This window comes from Canis lupus, chromosome 3, assembly GCF_048164855.1.
Source record: "Canis lupus baileyi chromosome 3, mCanLup2.hap1, whole genome shotgun sequence".
Taxonomy (NCBI): Eukaryota; Metazoa; Chordata; class Mammalia; order Carnivora; family Canidae; genus Canis; species Canis lupus.
The window spans coordinates 12,020,434-12,036,305 of record NC_132840.1 but is presented as its reverse complement, the minus strand read 5'-3'; the positions used below and the strand labels follow the sequence as shown (position 1 = coordinate 12,036,305).

At 38.5% G+C, this 15,872-nt stretch overlaps 1 protein-coding gene across 7 annotated transcripts in view; it reads right to left on the bottom strand.

Annotated features, from left to right (window-relative positions):
* The window catches only part of HYDIN (HYDIN axonemal central pair apparatus protein), a 383,131-nt gene that overhangs the window by 184,590 nt on the left and 182,669 nt on the right, over positions 1 to 15,872 (bottom strand). For all 7 annotated transcript variants that reach the window (XM_072817829.1, XM_072817826.1, XM_072817838.1 and 4 more), the window contains 2 exons: positions 13,832 to 13,996; positions 11,987 to 12,139 (listed from right to left, as the gene is read on the bottom strand). In XM_072817829.1, coding sequence (XP_072673930.1) covers positions 11,987 to 12,139; positions 13,832 to 13,996 — 318 coding nt within the window. The remainder of the gene's footprint in view (positions 1 to 11,986; positions 12,140 to 13,831; positions 13,997 to 15,872) is intronic.

The following is a 15,872-nucleotide window of genomic DNA, read 5'->3' as shown; positions in this document are numbered from 1 at the left end:
GTACCTTATTTATTTTTCTTTCTTATCTAAGAAAAAATTATAAAAGGTCTTAAGATATATATCATAAAGATTTAACTCTTTCCATAAGTCATTTCACCTAGATATTTTTGTCTGATAACATTAATCATCAAAGCTAGCATTTATTGAATGCCAAATGCTTATTTTTCACCAGGCACTTCCTAGATATATTCTCATGGTTAATCTCCTAGATGCCATTATTACTTCCATTTAAAGGGAAGGAATCAGTCTTAGAAAGGCTAAATAACTTTCCCCGAGTTTGTGCATGTAGAGTTAGGACTTCATTCCAGACCTGCCTGACTACAACACCCTTACTCTTGATAGTGTGAAATGCTACTGCAACACTCATATACTAAACAACTCTACGTTGAGTGACTACCATGTTAGGCAACTGTGTATGACACATGACTATGCCTTCCCTCAGATAATGTTGCCCTTTCCTCTGAGACACATCCCAACTTAATGTCCTAACATCCCAGAGAGGGATTTTTTTTCTCAAAATTATGAATCTGAATGCTGCATAAATAATTTAATGATAAATGACACTAAAAGAGACAAATCACAAGTGCCATCCTACAGAGAGCTCTACCATGTCATATATGCCCCTCTAGTCTCTGTCTTTTTGCTTGTGACAGGGAAGAGGAAATGGGACTAAGAAAGAGTATGTTTAGGACACCTGGGTGGCTCAGCAGTTGAGCATCTGCCTATGGCTCAGGGCGTGATTCTGGAGTCCTGGGATCGAGTCCCACATCAGGCTCCCTGTGGGAAGCCTGCTTCTCCCTCTGCCTGTGTCTCTGCCTCTCTCTCTCTCTCTCTGTCTCTCATAAATAAATTAAAAAATAAATAAATAAATATTTTTTAGAAAAGGAAGAGTATGATTTTCTTCCTGAAAAACATCATATAATCTTGACATATGTGTGTTGGGGATTTCATACCATTAATAAACCTTTACGCCATACTACTGATTGCATCTCTTCCTGTCTTTGTTCATTATATAAAAGTGTTTATTTCATTTCATACTAGCTTATTATTGAATATGATTGTATTCTCTCAGTACACAATCAGAATAAATCCTTTAGTTGATAATGACAATGATAGTCAACCCTTAAAAGTGATGTGAATTGGTATCTTAGTCAGTTAAGGCTGTTGTAACAGAATACCATAGACTGGGTGGTTTATAAACAACGGAAATGTATTTCTCTTGGTTCTGAAGAGTGGAAGTCTGAGATCAGAGTGTCAATATGGTCAAATTCTGGTGAAAGCCCTCCTCCAGGTTGCAGACAGCTCTTTTACTCATTGTGTCCTCACATGATGGAAAAAAGTGACAGCTCGCTGGGGTCTCTTTTATGAAGGTGCCAATCTCATTCATGAGGATGCTATCTTCATGACCTAATTACTTCCCAAACCTTTCACCTACTTGTATCATATTTGGGGTTATGGTTTCAACATATGAATTCTGGAGGGACATAAATGTTTAGTCCATAACAGTTGAGTAGATGATGATGATGGTGATATATTTTTATGGAGGAGGGGGCAGTCCCAGTGGCCCAGTGGTTTAGCGCCACCATCAGCCCAGAGAATGATCCTGGAGACCCAGGATTGTGTCCCATGTCAGGCTCCCTGCACAGAGCCTGCTTCTCCCTCTACCTGTGTCTCTGCCTCTCTCTCTCTCTCTCTCTCTCTGTCTCTCATGAATAAATAAATTAAATCTTTAAAAACATTTTTATGGAGGAGGGAAGGTGGAATTTGGGGAAAAAAACTTACATCTGATCCATATAAAGAAAGTTTACCTTAATCTCCCTCTGTGGTGACAAGTATTAACCGTATGCCTGAATAATAATTAATTAGAAAAAACAATTTGCTAAAGCTAATTAAAAGCTGGGACTGGCAGAATGAAGATGGAAAGTCTTACAAAGCATGTAAGAAACTCATATATTTTTCTTTTATTTTCTAGATAGCCCTTTAATGGCTATTAAGGGAGAACAAGGGAACAAAACCTCCTCCTTTCATTTTGGCTTTAGCTTACATTCAAACTAATCATATTAAATCAGTAGAGCTGTTGTTCTAAATTCAGGGATGGTGCTGACCCATCATTATATTGAATTGATATAACATTGAATTGATAGCTTTCCTTTTTTTCAGTGTGGTTTATAATCAGTACAAACTGCTGGAACCTACCTTCTGAGTTTTCACACTTAGCTTTGTCAAAGTAAAAGAGTGAGAGTCAGGGTAAGACGCCCACAGCTCTCTGTCAAGCACAATCCTTTCTTCTGTAAGTCTCTTGATATTATTGTCATTGATAACCTCTAGTCATTAAATATGTTCCTTGGAATGTCTCTCAGGAAAAGCACGAATGGCTAACACATGACACATTTATGTATTAAAGAAAGATGCCCACCATGATAAACTAGAATGTTATTCTCTCATTTACCTATTCTTGTGAATTTGTCTTCTAGATTTTTCATACTAAAGCAAAGATATAAAAACTTTGCTCCCTTATGCCAAATGAAGACACAATTCATCACCTTTTGTAAAGACTCACTGATAGCATATGAAGCAATATAAAAATTAGTTAAGAAGACTGACTATAAATCAATGAGTTCAAGCTTTAAAACATGTCCTTCACTCTAACACACAGGAAAAAAGAGACACAATTTTGAAACAAGGAAGAACCAGTCATAGTTATACTAAAAAACAAGATTAACACTGTATGGACCAGAAGAGGAACAGAAGCAATAAGAGGGTCCTGAAGCCACAGATCTCCTGGGCTCTAGGCCTTAAAATCAGTAAAGAGAACTTGAGGGGGAAAAAAATGAAAACCAAAAAGGTTCTGCAGGAAGTAAGGGATAAGGGCCAGGGTTCCCAGCCAAGAGAGCTTCCCGGGATTGAAAGAAGTCAAAAATACTGTGATGTTCCCAAGGTAATAATCTATACACACTTGTGCCAGTGTGGTGGTGAAGTACAGACTGTCATGTAGAAATGCCCATATCAAACCACTGTCAAGTATAATGACTTAGTCTGTGATTTTTTTCAATATCTTCATGGGAAAATAAAAAGCTCAATACTTGATTCTGGGCTTGTGATAGTTGTTCAGGGCAACAGCAAATGAAGAAAATATTAGACAGGGAAGCAAGACTATTGAGAATGAGAAAAAAATATACCTCATGCCAGATTAATCTATCTTTTAAAATTTCAAATGTTAAGAAGGGCAGCTACAAACAATCAGCTAATGAATTTATTCCCAAGCAATCTATAGACCTAAGAGAAATTGATTAGAAAATGTTTCTTAGATCCTCAAAGAGGCAGGGTAGGATAATATATGTAAAACAAAAATTATGAAACAAAACCAGATATGAATCAAGAATAGTGGCTATAAGTAATCAATTACAAATCTTGGAATTGAAAAATATAGTCACTGAAATTAAACTAAAAAATTAAATACACGAGATAAACTTTAAATTTGCCAAAATCAATGCCAGAATTTATAAACTGGAGCATACCACTGAGGAGGCAGCACAGAGAGATGAAGAGATGAAAAATATGGATGAGAAATAAAAATAGATATGTAGAACTCTGGAACGTGTGTGCGTGCATGTGTGTGTATATTTTTCTCAAAGTAAGAAATACAAGTACTGGCAAAGAAGAAACATTTGAGGATATAATGGCAAAAACTTTCCAGTATTTAAAAGGGTCAAATCTTCTGATGCATTTAAAGAGAAATCTACAAAAATCAAGAATAAAAATACAGTCTTAAAAGCACCTTGTGAGAAAAAGAAATTATAAAGGAGCAATAATCTGACTAACAATGGAATTTTATCAGCAATGATTGATGCCAGAGATCAAGCTTCAAAGGAAAAAAAAAACCTGTCAAACAGAATTTCATACTTAGCTAAACTATCATGCAAGAGTGAAGGTGAAATCAAGATATAGACAAATATACATAAACTATGAGATCTCTATCTAGAACAGAATTCAGAAGTATATAATTTAGCAAGAAGAAATAGAAACCAAGAAGGAAGCAGAGAGATAAAAAAATAAAGAAGAATAAAGAAATATCAGCAAATGATTTTGGTAACTAATGAGTAGTTAATTACTGACTGACAAAAATCAACAACTTTGTGGCAAAGAAGAGAAGATCCAACATTCTACACACTAATCAAAAAATTATGAAGTGGGGAAAGGCCAAGGGATAAAAAATGTGTGATGGAGTCCTTGTCTTACTCTTGAGGAGGACCAAGATTCTTTCATTATTGTTAGAGAAAAATTATTTATTTCTTTTACGTCTGCCTGTCGTCTGTCTGCCTGAAATTATTTATTTCTTAACAATGTAAATAGAGCTACTTAATAAAATAAAATCAATAGCTTTCAAATGAGTATAGAAAAAAATGCCTGAGAGGTAATAGCGGCTGGAGTAGGACTTGGAGAAAATTGATCAATCAATACAAAGCAGAAAAAGAAATAGAGAATGAAAAAAAAAAAAAAAACCAGCACAGTATATGGGAAATGATAGGACAGAAGTGAGCTCATCTACATCAATAATCATAAAACGTTTTAAGAGGTCTTGATATGGTAGTTGAATAATGAGCCTTCAAAGATGTCCATGGTCGGGCAGCCCCGGTGGCACAGTGGTTTAGCGCCGCGTGCAGCCTGGGGTGTGATCCTGGAGACCCGGATTGAGTCCCATGTCAGACTCCCTGCATGGAGCCTGCTTCTCCCTCTGCCTGTGACTCTGCCTCTTTCTCTCTCTCTCTCTCTCTCTGAATAAATAAATAATAAAATCTTTTTTTTAAAGATGTCCATAGTCTAATCCCTGGCATCTGTGAACATGTTGCTTGACATGTCAAAGGGGACTTTCAGATTTGACTAAAGATTTTGAAATGAACAGATTATCCTGAGGTACTGGGATAGTGCTAATATAGTAACAGAAGTCCTTACATTAAAGAGGCAAGAGGGTCACAGTCAGAGATATAAGGATGGAAGCAGAAGTCAGGGAGTAGGGAAGATGGTATACTGTTGGCTTTGAAGACAGAGGAAGGGCCCACAAGCCAAGGAATGTAGGTGGCCTTCAAAAGCTATAAAAAGCAAGGAATTATATTCTTCTTCAGAGTTGCAAAAATTATATAGCCTTACAGACACATTTTAGACTAATGTCCTCCAGAACTATAAGATAATAAATTTGTTACAACAGCAATAGGAAACTAATATACTTGAAAATTAAAAGACAGAGTCTATCATTAGATTTTTAAAAATCCAGTCACCTGCGACTTAAAAGAGATTTTAAGTTGACACACAAAACAAATTAACACACACATAAATCTGAAAATAAAGGAATGAAAAGACATACCAAGCAAATGATAACTAAAAGGAAGCTGATGTAGCAATATTACTATCAAAACAGAATTTAAATTAGAAAGCATATACAGGGATTAAAAAACACAGTATATTATTAAAAAAAGGAATAATATACCAAGGAGAAATGTAAGTTATGAATTTATATGCACCTATTAATATAGCTTTGAAATACATGAATAAAAAATGGACATAATTACAGGGAGAAATACAAAAATGGATTATTTTGATAAAATTCTATCAGAAAGTGTTATACAAATAATTAGTAAGGCTGTAAAAGATTTAAACAATATATAATCAATAAGCTTGATCTAGCACAAACACATAGACAGATAATCTGTCACACTCAATCACTAGAGAGTCTATATTCTTTTTTAAGATTGTGTGAAATATTTATAAAAACCAACTGTAGGGCAGCCCGGGTGGCTCAGCGATTTAGTGCTGCCTTCAGCCCAGGGTGTGATCCTGGAGATCCGAGATTGAGTCCCACGTCAGGCTCCCTGCATGGAGCCTGCTTCTCCCTCTGCCTGTGTCTCTGCCTCTGTGTGTGTGTGTGTCTCTCATAAATAAATAAACAAATAAAATCTTAAAAAAAAAAAAACAACTGTAATTATGTCTCCCAAAACACAAATTCAAAAACTACATGTCATGCAAACCATGTGTTTCAACTTCATTATAGTTAAAAGTTATCTATTAAAACTCCATAAAAAAGGGAAATGTAAAGAATTAAAAATATATACCCATATATAACTCACATATTAAAAAGGAAATCACAGTAAAGTTTACCAAATATTTATTTTTAAAAAGTATTACAAATAAAAATGACTGTTATGGGGGGGATCCCTGGGTGGCTCAGCGGTTTAGCGCCTGCCTTTGGCCCAGGGAGCAATCCTGGAGTCCTGGGATCGAGTCCCGCATGGGGCTCCCAGCGTGTAGCCTGCTTCTCCTTCCTCCTATGTCTCTGCCTCTCTCTCTCTCTCTGTCTAAATAAATAAATAAATAAATAAATAAATAAATAAATAAATCTTTAAAAAAATGACTGTTATGGAGCTAAAATGTTGCATAACAAGAATATTTGTAAGCTTTAAATGCATGATTAAACTAAGATGTAAAATATTGCTTAAAAAAATTAAAAAATATTGCTTAAAAATATTGCTAAACATTCCAATTAAGGTTTCTTGAAAAAGAACAAAATAATTGTAAAGAATGTAGGAAAAAATGATAAAACTAAGAGTAGAAATTAGTATATGAATATTTTAAAATCATATGAAAATATTTGGATTGATTTTGTGCCAATACATTTGCACTTGGATAAAATGAAAAATTTCTAGAAAAAATTAAATCTAAATAATCTTTATAGAAAATGAATCGAAAAAAAAATGAATCGTTAGGGGTGTCTGAGTGGCTCAGTCAGTTAAGTGCCTGTCTTTGGCTAAGGTCATAATTCCAGGGTCTTGGGATCAAGCCCCACAACTTTGTGGTCAACTCATCTTCAACAAAGCAGAAAATAATATCCACTGCCAAAAAAAACAGTCTCTTCAATAAATGGTGCTGGGAAAATTGGACAGCCACTTGCAGAAGAATGAAACTGGAGCATTCTCTTATACCATACACAATAGTAAACTCAAAATGGTTGAAAGATCTAAATGTGAGACAAGAATCCATCACAATCTTAGAGGAGAACACAGGCAACAACCTTTTTGAACTTGTCCACAGCAACTTCTTGCAAGACACATCTATAAAGGCAAGGGAAACAAAAGCAAAAACAAACTATTGGGACTTCATCAAGATAAAAAGCTTCTGCACAGCAAAGGAAACAGTCAACAAAACTAAAAGACACCTTACAGAATGGGAGAAGATATTTGCAAATGACATGTCAGATAAAGGGATAATATCCAAGATCTATAAAGAACTTATCAAACTCAACACCCAAGAAACAAACAATCCAGTCATGAAATGGGCAGAAGACATGAACAGACATTTCTCCAAAGAAGACCTACACATAGTCAACAAGTACATGAAAATAATGCTCCACATCACTTGCCATCAGGGAAATACAAATCAAAACCACAATGAGATACCACTTTGCACCAGAGAGAATGGCTAAAATTAACAAGACAGGAAACAACAAATGTTGGTGAAGATGTGGAGAAAGGGGAACCCTGGGACTCCTGGGTGGGTCAGCAGTTGAGTGTCTGTCTTTGGCTCAGGGCATGATCCCGGGGTACTAGGATCGAGTCCCGCATCAGGCTCCCAGTGAGGAGCCTGCTTCTCCCTCTGTCTATGTCTCTGTCTCTGTCTCTCATGAATAAATAAAGAAAATCTTAAAAAAAAGAAGAAAGAAAGAAAGAAAGAAAGAAAGAAAGAAAGAAAGAGAAAGAAAGAAAGAGAAAGAAAGAAAGAAAGAAAGAAAGAAAGAAAGAAAGAAAGAAAGAAAGAAAGAAAGAGGAACCCTCTTGCACTGTTGGTGGGAATGCAAGCTGGTTCAGCCACTCTGGAAAACAATGTGGAGGTTCCTCAAGAAGTTGAAAATAGAGCTACCCTATGACCCAGCAATGGCACTACTCGGTATATACCCCAAAGATACAGACGTAGTGAAATGACAGGACACCTGCACCTCAATGTTCATAGCAGCAATGTCTACAATAGCCAAACTGTAGAAGGAGCCATGATGTCCTTTGACAGTTGAATGGATAAAAAAGATGTGGTATACATATTCAATGGACTATTACTCAGCCATCAGATAGGATGATTATTTACTATTTACTTCAACGTGGATGGAACCGGAGGATATTATGCTGAGTGAAATAAGTCAATTGGAGAAAGACAATCATCATATGGTTTCAATCATATGTGGAATGTAAGAAATAGTGAAAGGGACCATAAAGAAAAGGAGGGAAACTGAGTGGGGAAAAATTTGAGAGGAAGACAAACCATGAGAGACTCCTAATTCTGGGAAACAAACAAAGTGTTTGCAGAAGGGGAGGAGGGTGGGGGTTTGGGTGACTAGGTGACAGGCATTAAGGAGGGCACTTGATGGGATGAGCACTGGGTGTTATACTATATGTTGGCAAATTGAATTTAAATAAAATATTTTAAAAATGCTTTAGTGCCAGCTGAGTCCCAAGATGTCACTGACCTCTGGAAGCAACTTCTCAAGCTAATGGTTTCCCTAGGTCGAATGGATTCTAGATGTTTCCAAACAAGTGCTGGGCAAAGCACTTTCTCTGCCTAGTGAGGGAAGACATCTATCTTCCAGCCTGGTGCTGAGGTCCTAGGGTCCAGAGGACTACTGTATTCTTGCCTTATTTCTGCTGTCACCCAGAGAGAAGGCAGGAGTGCTGTGTGTACAAGCAGAGCCCACACACTCTTGCCAAAATGGCTTTTCTCAGCTCTGCTCTTACATTTTGATATTTTTAACCCTCCAAACTGGAGGTGACTTACTCTAGTGTTTTGAGTCCTTCAGTTTAAATCCAAATAAATCAGGCACAGGGAACCTTTAGGGGAGGCAGGTATTTCAGGCATTCCAAAGCAAAGAACTTACTACTCTAGGTCACAGAACACCTTGCTTTTACTAATAAAAAAAAAAAATTTTTTTTTTTTATACTCGGGACATGTTAAGCTTTGCTGAAACAAACAAACAAAAATTATCTTCACTGTTTCTTCACTCTGTATTATACTAAGAAGATTCAGGGTTTTTAACTATTTTTTTTTTGTACAGCATTTATTTCTGAGAAATTAAAAATCACTCTAAGTGTCATGTATCTTCCCAACAGCACGGTGAAGGTGGGCTTCCAGCTTCCCATCTCCTGACCCTCCAGCTGATAACAAACACACATCTCTAGCCAAGCAAGGGAGAATCTAATCACAGTGGTTGCTGTGATGTGCAGGCCACGCACAGGGTTGAGTGTGACACACGGCTGACAATGGGCGCTGCATCTGGGAAAGTTGACATTTATGGACAGCCAAAAGAGGAGAGAGGATGAACCCTCCTGTCAGGGCACCCAGCAGGAAAAGAGAACTTCCATATATGAATTCTTAGTAATCATAGAAGAAGCAAAGAACATGCCGTTGCCCTGCTTATTTCTGAGTGAGAAATTAAATGCCACAAATATGTGACCATCGCTAACCTGGGTATTGAGCTCTAGGCTCAGTTAGGGGAAAAAAAAGCAACTATTATTTGAAACTTTTTCCTAATGTCTGGTAATTTCTGTGAGAATGAGTTGGCAGGTTCAGCACTGTACATCAACTTGAAATTTAGTAAATGGTATTTCTATTTCATCCCACTGTAGTTAATTTCCAAGTTAGTGTCATTCAATTCCTATAATATTAACATATATAGCATTTATTTACCAGGATATGCATCAAAAATCCAGCTGAAATATGAAAGGAGTTTACTTTTCACCCATGAGAATTACAGTTGAAACCACTTTTATGCTGGAAGGACAATCAACTCAACAAACATCAGTTTTTCAAGAGAGGATTTGCGGGGAAAAAAACTATATACAATGGATTGCTTATATCACCCATTTGGCTGTTTGGAACTGGAGCTTGCAGATTTAAGATGATACTAAAGAATCAAAAGATGGCATCATGAAACCTTTGTGGAAAAGAAAAAGTCCCATTTTAATAACCAGCTAGGTCACTCAATATATAAACTATATTAGTCAAAATCAATAGATCCTTGGTGTTGCTTTCTGGTTTTTAACATGTATCAAAAAGGTGTCATAAAAAGTGAAATCTAGAGCTATCTGAGAATGAACCAGCTGGCGGTTACTATCTTGGTACTTAAGTGTTCCTGTGGTTTCTGCCAATCTCCTCCTCTGTAATTCACTAGGACTCTCCAGGGCCACCTCTCATCATCCTCAACAACTTGGCTGCCTCTCTGCCTCCTCCACTGTGAACTCTGCACACACAAAACTGGACCAGAAGCAATACTTCCTAGGCAATCCCCCTTGCTTTCCACCAAACACATCAACTAACTCATTGAATAAAGACTAGCCAAGGGGTCTTTTCTGTAGGATTTTTTAAAATTTTTTTATTTATTTATGATAGTCACAGAGAGAGAGAGAGAGAGGCAGAGACACAGGCAGAGGGAGAAGCAGGCTCCATGCACCGGGAGCCTGACGTGGGATTCGATCCCGTGTCTCCAGGATCGCGCCCTGGGCCAAAGGCAGGCGCCAAACCGCTGCGCCACCCAGAGATCCTTCTGTAGGATTTTTCTTTAAATATTATCAAACATTATTCTCCACATGAGATCCACAAGGTGCTGGGTTAAGGGTGGGGTAGTGTCTGAGCCTCATGCTAAACAGAGCCATGACTGTACTGGAAATGGCCGCCTTTATAAAAACTAATAATAAATGATAATAAAAAGGAATAATAGTAGTGATAAATGAAAGCTAACTGGGACCAATGACTCCAAGGAGCTGCCACAGGTCAGTGGAAAACCATGATCCTGTTCCTTCTAATTAGTGACTTTTAGAGAATTAATAATTGATTTTTCAGAAATATCTGACAAATGCTGAAACCAAATGTTAGTGTTCAAATATCAATAATTGGGGATAGGAGGAGGACTATACTATTGAAAATTTTATATTTAAACTTAGAAACCTTTTTCTAAAATCAAAAATATTTTCAATTGTGGGATGTAAAATTTCTAATTTCTGTAAAAATTGGTATTATCTCTGCTAAAAAATTAGCTTATAGAAGACTAGCAGAGAGTGAAATAAGTCAATTGGAGAAGGACAAACATTATATGGTCTCATTCATTTGGGGAATATAAAAAATAGTGAAAGGGAATAAAGGGGAAAGGAGAAAAAATGAGTGGGAAATATCAGAAAGGGAGACAGAACATGAAAGACTCCTAACTCTGGGAAATGAACTAGGGGTGGTGGAAGGGGAGGTGGGTGGGGGGTGGGGGTGACTGGGTGACGGGCACTGAGGTGGGCACTTGACGGGATGAGCACTGGGTGTTATTCTATATGTTGGCAAATTGAACACCAATAAAAAATAAATTTATAATAAAAAAAGAAGACTAGCAGATCTAAATATCATTATAAAATACATAGATATAAGACAGACTCATTTCTAGAATTATTATATATCTATTTTTGTATCAATCTTTGTTTTGCTGTTTAATTTCTACTTTTGGCAAATACTATCTTGCTGTATTTTATACATCTCCTAAAAAACTACATTAAAATATTGCTAAAAGGATGATAGAATAAAACTAGAATAAGCATACCAACATATTTGTGGCCAAAAGGGTTCAAATTAAATATAAAAAGGCATTTTCAGTTACAGAGACATTTAAAAGGTATTTTCTGGAGGTGGGGGGCTGGGCTTAGGTATACTTCAGTAAGAAGATCTTTGAAGCATCTTCTCAAAATTATATTTGCTTGTTTACCAAACTATATGCTTATTGTGTTGCTTAGTCAACAGAAGGATTATAATAAAGGGGAACTAGGGATGAGAATGGCATAGTTTAATGTAGTCAAATCATATAAATCTCTACTTTTGGGGATCATTCTCAAAGGCATTTTGTGAAAACAGGACCACTGCCTATAAGGTATAGGCAAAGCAGTATTTTCATCACATGACGGTCCTGCCATCTACTCACCATGCGTGCCTGAAACAATGCAGGGATGAAGGACTGGTTAGATAGGTTGAGAATCCTTGAGGAGTCCTTTAGGACATAGATATTGCCAAAATCAACTTGAGTGGGATGTACATAGATAACTGGGCCTTCTCCAATGCTCCTTAGGTGACATACCTGTGTTCCACGCAAGAGAAAGAAGAGAAGAATAGCTGAAAATGGCAGGGCTTGAAACAAGCTTCTGGCCATCCCTTTTACAAAGAGAAGGGGCATTAAAGCATGCTTATGAGAACTGTCATTCCTTCTCTCTGTCCTCTGGTCAGAGGGATACAGAGACGGCCCGTGAATCCAGCCTGGAATTCCTCCTCAAAAGGGATGATTGGCTTCCCTGTTCAACCCGACCCGTACATTGCGAGGAAACCAGAATACTGGTCCTCTGCATGCCACCGAGCATTCCAGCCTCAAAAACCCTCAGTGTGGGGGTAAGGACAGGCACTTCCAAGTCAGAAGTGGCTGGATTGAGTCCCCACCCTGTTTCTTTACTAGGAACACAATGGTGCTGTCCACTATGCAGGTTGGGGACTGAAATCCACCTTGTTCTGCTTCCCAGCCCTGTGCCTCCATGTAGGCATTGCATCTGCCTGAGGCAGGGGGCCCTTCAGCAAGTGACCTTCTCATGGGTAGCATCTGTGCAGGGCAGATACCTGGACTGGTGGCACCTTTTGAGTTGGCTTGCCTTTGTGATGCTGCTTTCTAAGTCAGGTGGCTTATCTATGGCACCATACATGGAAGAGATAAAAGCAAAACCCTGGTTTATTCTACTCTCTAAGTATTCAGAACCACTTCAAACAAATACATGCCCACATCACTCAGCTCCCAAGTAAACCAAATGTCTAGGGACTCATAGCCTGTTGGGCAACTTCCTTCAAGATTCAAGATTCATCCTTTGATTCAGCTCAGGCAGTGGATAGCTTTCCACGTCTCCCTCTTCCCACACTTGGAGAGAGGCTACTTCCCCTCACAGCTTTAGTAGGTTAATTTGGGTTATGATTCCAGTCAAAGTATTGGGAAAGATCCAGTGAGAAGTCACTGAAATCACTCTCAGAGCCCACATGCAGCAAGTGAGTGATACTCAGATTTGCACCAAACAACTGAAGAGGATGTTACACACACAGATATGCTCTCCCTCAGAGGTTCTAGAAGGGGGACTGGCCCCCTCTGTCTGTGCATGTATGAGAAACTCCTAATAGGAGTTTAAGAACAGATGCTATTGATAAAGTAGATGTGGTGCATATATGCAATGGGATATTACTCAGCCATCAAAAAGAATGAAATGTTGCCATTTGCGACAATGTGGATGGATCTAGAGAGTATAATACTAAGTGAAATAAGTCAGAGAAAGACAAATACCGTATGATCTCATGCATATATGGAAGAGACTCTACTATATAGAAAAAATGGATGGTTACCAAAGGGGAGGTGGTTGGGAGGATGGGGGAAATAGGTGATGGGGATCCAGAGTACACTTACCTTGCTAAGTACTGAGTAATATATAGACTTGTTGAATAACTATATTGTACACTGGAAATTAACATAACACTGTTAGCTATGCTGGAATTAAGTTTTTCTAAAATTTAAAAATAAGATTTAAATGTAAAAAATTTACAAATTAAAAATGTTTTAAATTAAAAAGGACAGATGTTATAAAACACCACTACTTTTAGATGGATCTGAAGATAGATTCCTTTGGTAACACAGCACTAGTATTCTACTATCGCAGAGTGAAAATGTAAAACCAGAAAATATGCAAATATGGAGTATGCAAGGAGTACAGCAATTTTAACTATAATTCAGAAAATTGGCTCTCACCATAGGGGGGTCTGGACTCCCAAAGATCGAGATGTAAACTATGGATCTATATTCCCCAGTGACCTGGGTCTCCAGGGCCAGAGGTATGTGAGCGGTGCTGCGGGGAGGGATGACTCCACAGGGCATAGGACTGGTGAGTAACACAGCAGGCGAGTCTTCATGCACCTGGTGGGAGAGACAAGCCGGATGGATAAGCAAACCCCTGGCAGGGTATGGACTAAACATCATATTCGATTATTTGGAAGCAAGTGTCATCCCGAGTCCATGGAGATTCTTTAAGAGTGTATCACCATTCAGGCAAGTAAAGGGGGATCAGCACCTCATCTCTGCTAAGGGGAAGTGGGTGTGCATAAGGCCTCAAACCAAAGTGCACAAACCCAGCAAGATGCAGAAATTATCCACAATTAGTGGATAATGTGAATTAGTCCATGGGCCAAATTCCTTGGCCTGTCCTTCCACACCTTCAAGCTTTATCCCCTACCACCTCGTCCCTTTGTGTTTCTATCAACAGAGGCTCTGGGTATTTCCTGAGCTCAGGATACTGCTTTTTACTTCCAACACTATGCACTATGTTACTCTTTCCGGAATGGCCTCTCCCTTCAATTGACCTGCACATCCATCCTGAATACCCACAGGTACCCCTAGGGGTCTAGAGCCAGGGCTTTTCCTCTGTCCCCAGGGGGCATCCTGCAGTCCTCTTCCACAGTGCGTACTATCTATGTGTCCATCTGTTCTATGGACTGTCAACTCCCTAGGGCATGACCTGAGCCTCTCCTCAATACATACCCATTTCTTGGCCCAAAAATATATGCTCAGTACATATTTTTTAAATGGCAAAATAGGGAGATGAATGAATGAATATTAACCAGCGTTTACCACTGTAGGTTCTTCAAAATGCTGCTCTGCAGCAATTACTAGTTTTCTTTTAAAGATTTATTGTATTTTATTTATTTTTAAAGAGATTTTATTTATTTATTTATGAAAGACACAGAGAGAGAGGCAGAGACATAGGCAGAGGGAGAGGCAGGCTCCCTATGGAGAGCCTGATGCAGGACTCGATCCCAGGAACCCGGGATCATGACCTTAGCTGAAGGCAGACACTCAATCACTGAGCCACCCAGGGGCCCCAAGATTTATTTATTTTATTTGAGAGAGAGAGAGAGAGAATACAAGCAGAGGAAAGGCAGAGAATCCCAAGCAGACTCCTTGCTGAGCATGAAGCCTGACACAGGGCTTGATCCCAGCACCCTGAGGTCATGACCTGAGCTGAAATCAAGAGTTGGGCACTTAACTGACTGAGCCACCCAGTCACTCCACTAGCTTTTCTGAAAAACAGCAATAAGTAAAACTTTAAAAATCCTATGGCCAAATAAGTTTGGGTGATTCTGGGAAACCTCAGCTCCTGGAAAGACAGAGTATATGGAGCATACAAATTTCGCCTGTTCAGAGACACCCCCCCCCCCCCCCCTTGGTCTTTGTACACCTGGGCTGGCCTAGCCTAATCTCAGTGTGTCAATATGGCAGTGCTCTGTCTGGCCTTACTGGAGCACAGACCAAAAGGGAAAATTGGCAATAATGATTCTGTATCTACTATTTTTGTATTTTGATTTAATTTAGCATTCATTTTAATTTCTTAAAATGTGACAGAAATCACAATTCATCTTGATAACTGAGTTTTTTGGCTCCCCCACTAAATTATGTGCTCAAAGCAAGTGTCTCACCATTCTCCCACAGGTACCCAGCTGTGTAGAAAAAGTTCCTTCATCACCACAGAGGCAGGCTCTGCTGGGTTCTTGAGATGATCATGTGCTACTCAAGGCTAGCCTGTTCCAATGATGCTGCCAATCATCTAAAAGTTGGAAAAGTTGTCTCCTGTCAACCCAGCCCTTGGCTTCTGATTTTGTCTCAGGGAAGCCCATAGAATAATTCTAATTTCCTCTTTTATGTAGTAGACCTTCAACTAGTGAAAGGTGGCAATTTCATCCTAGCTAAGTCTTTTCTGTCCCTGATTAAACACTGTGCTTCTCCTATAACTTGGATT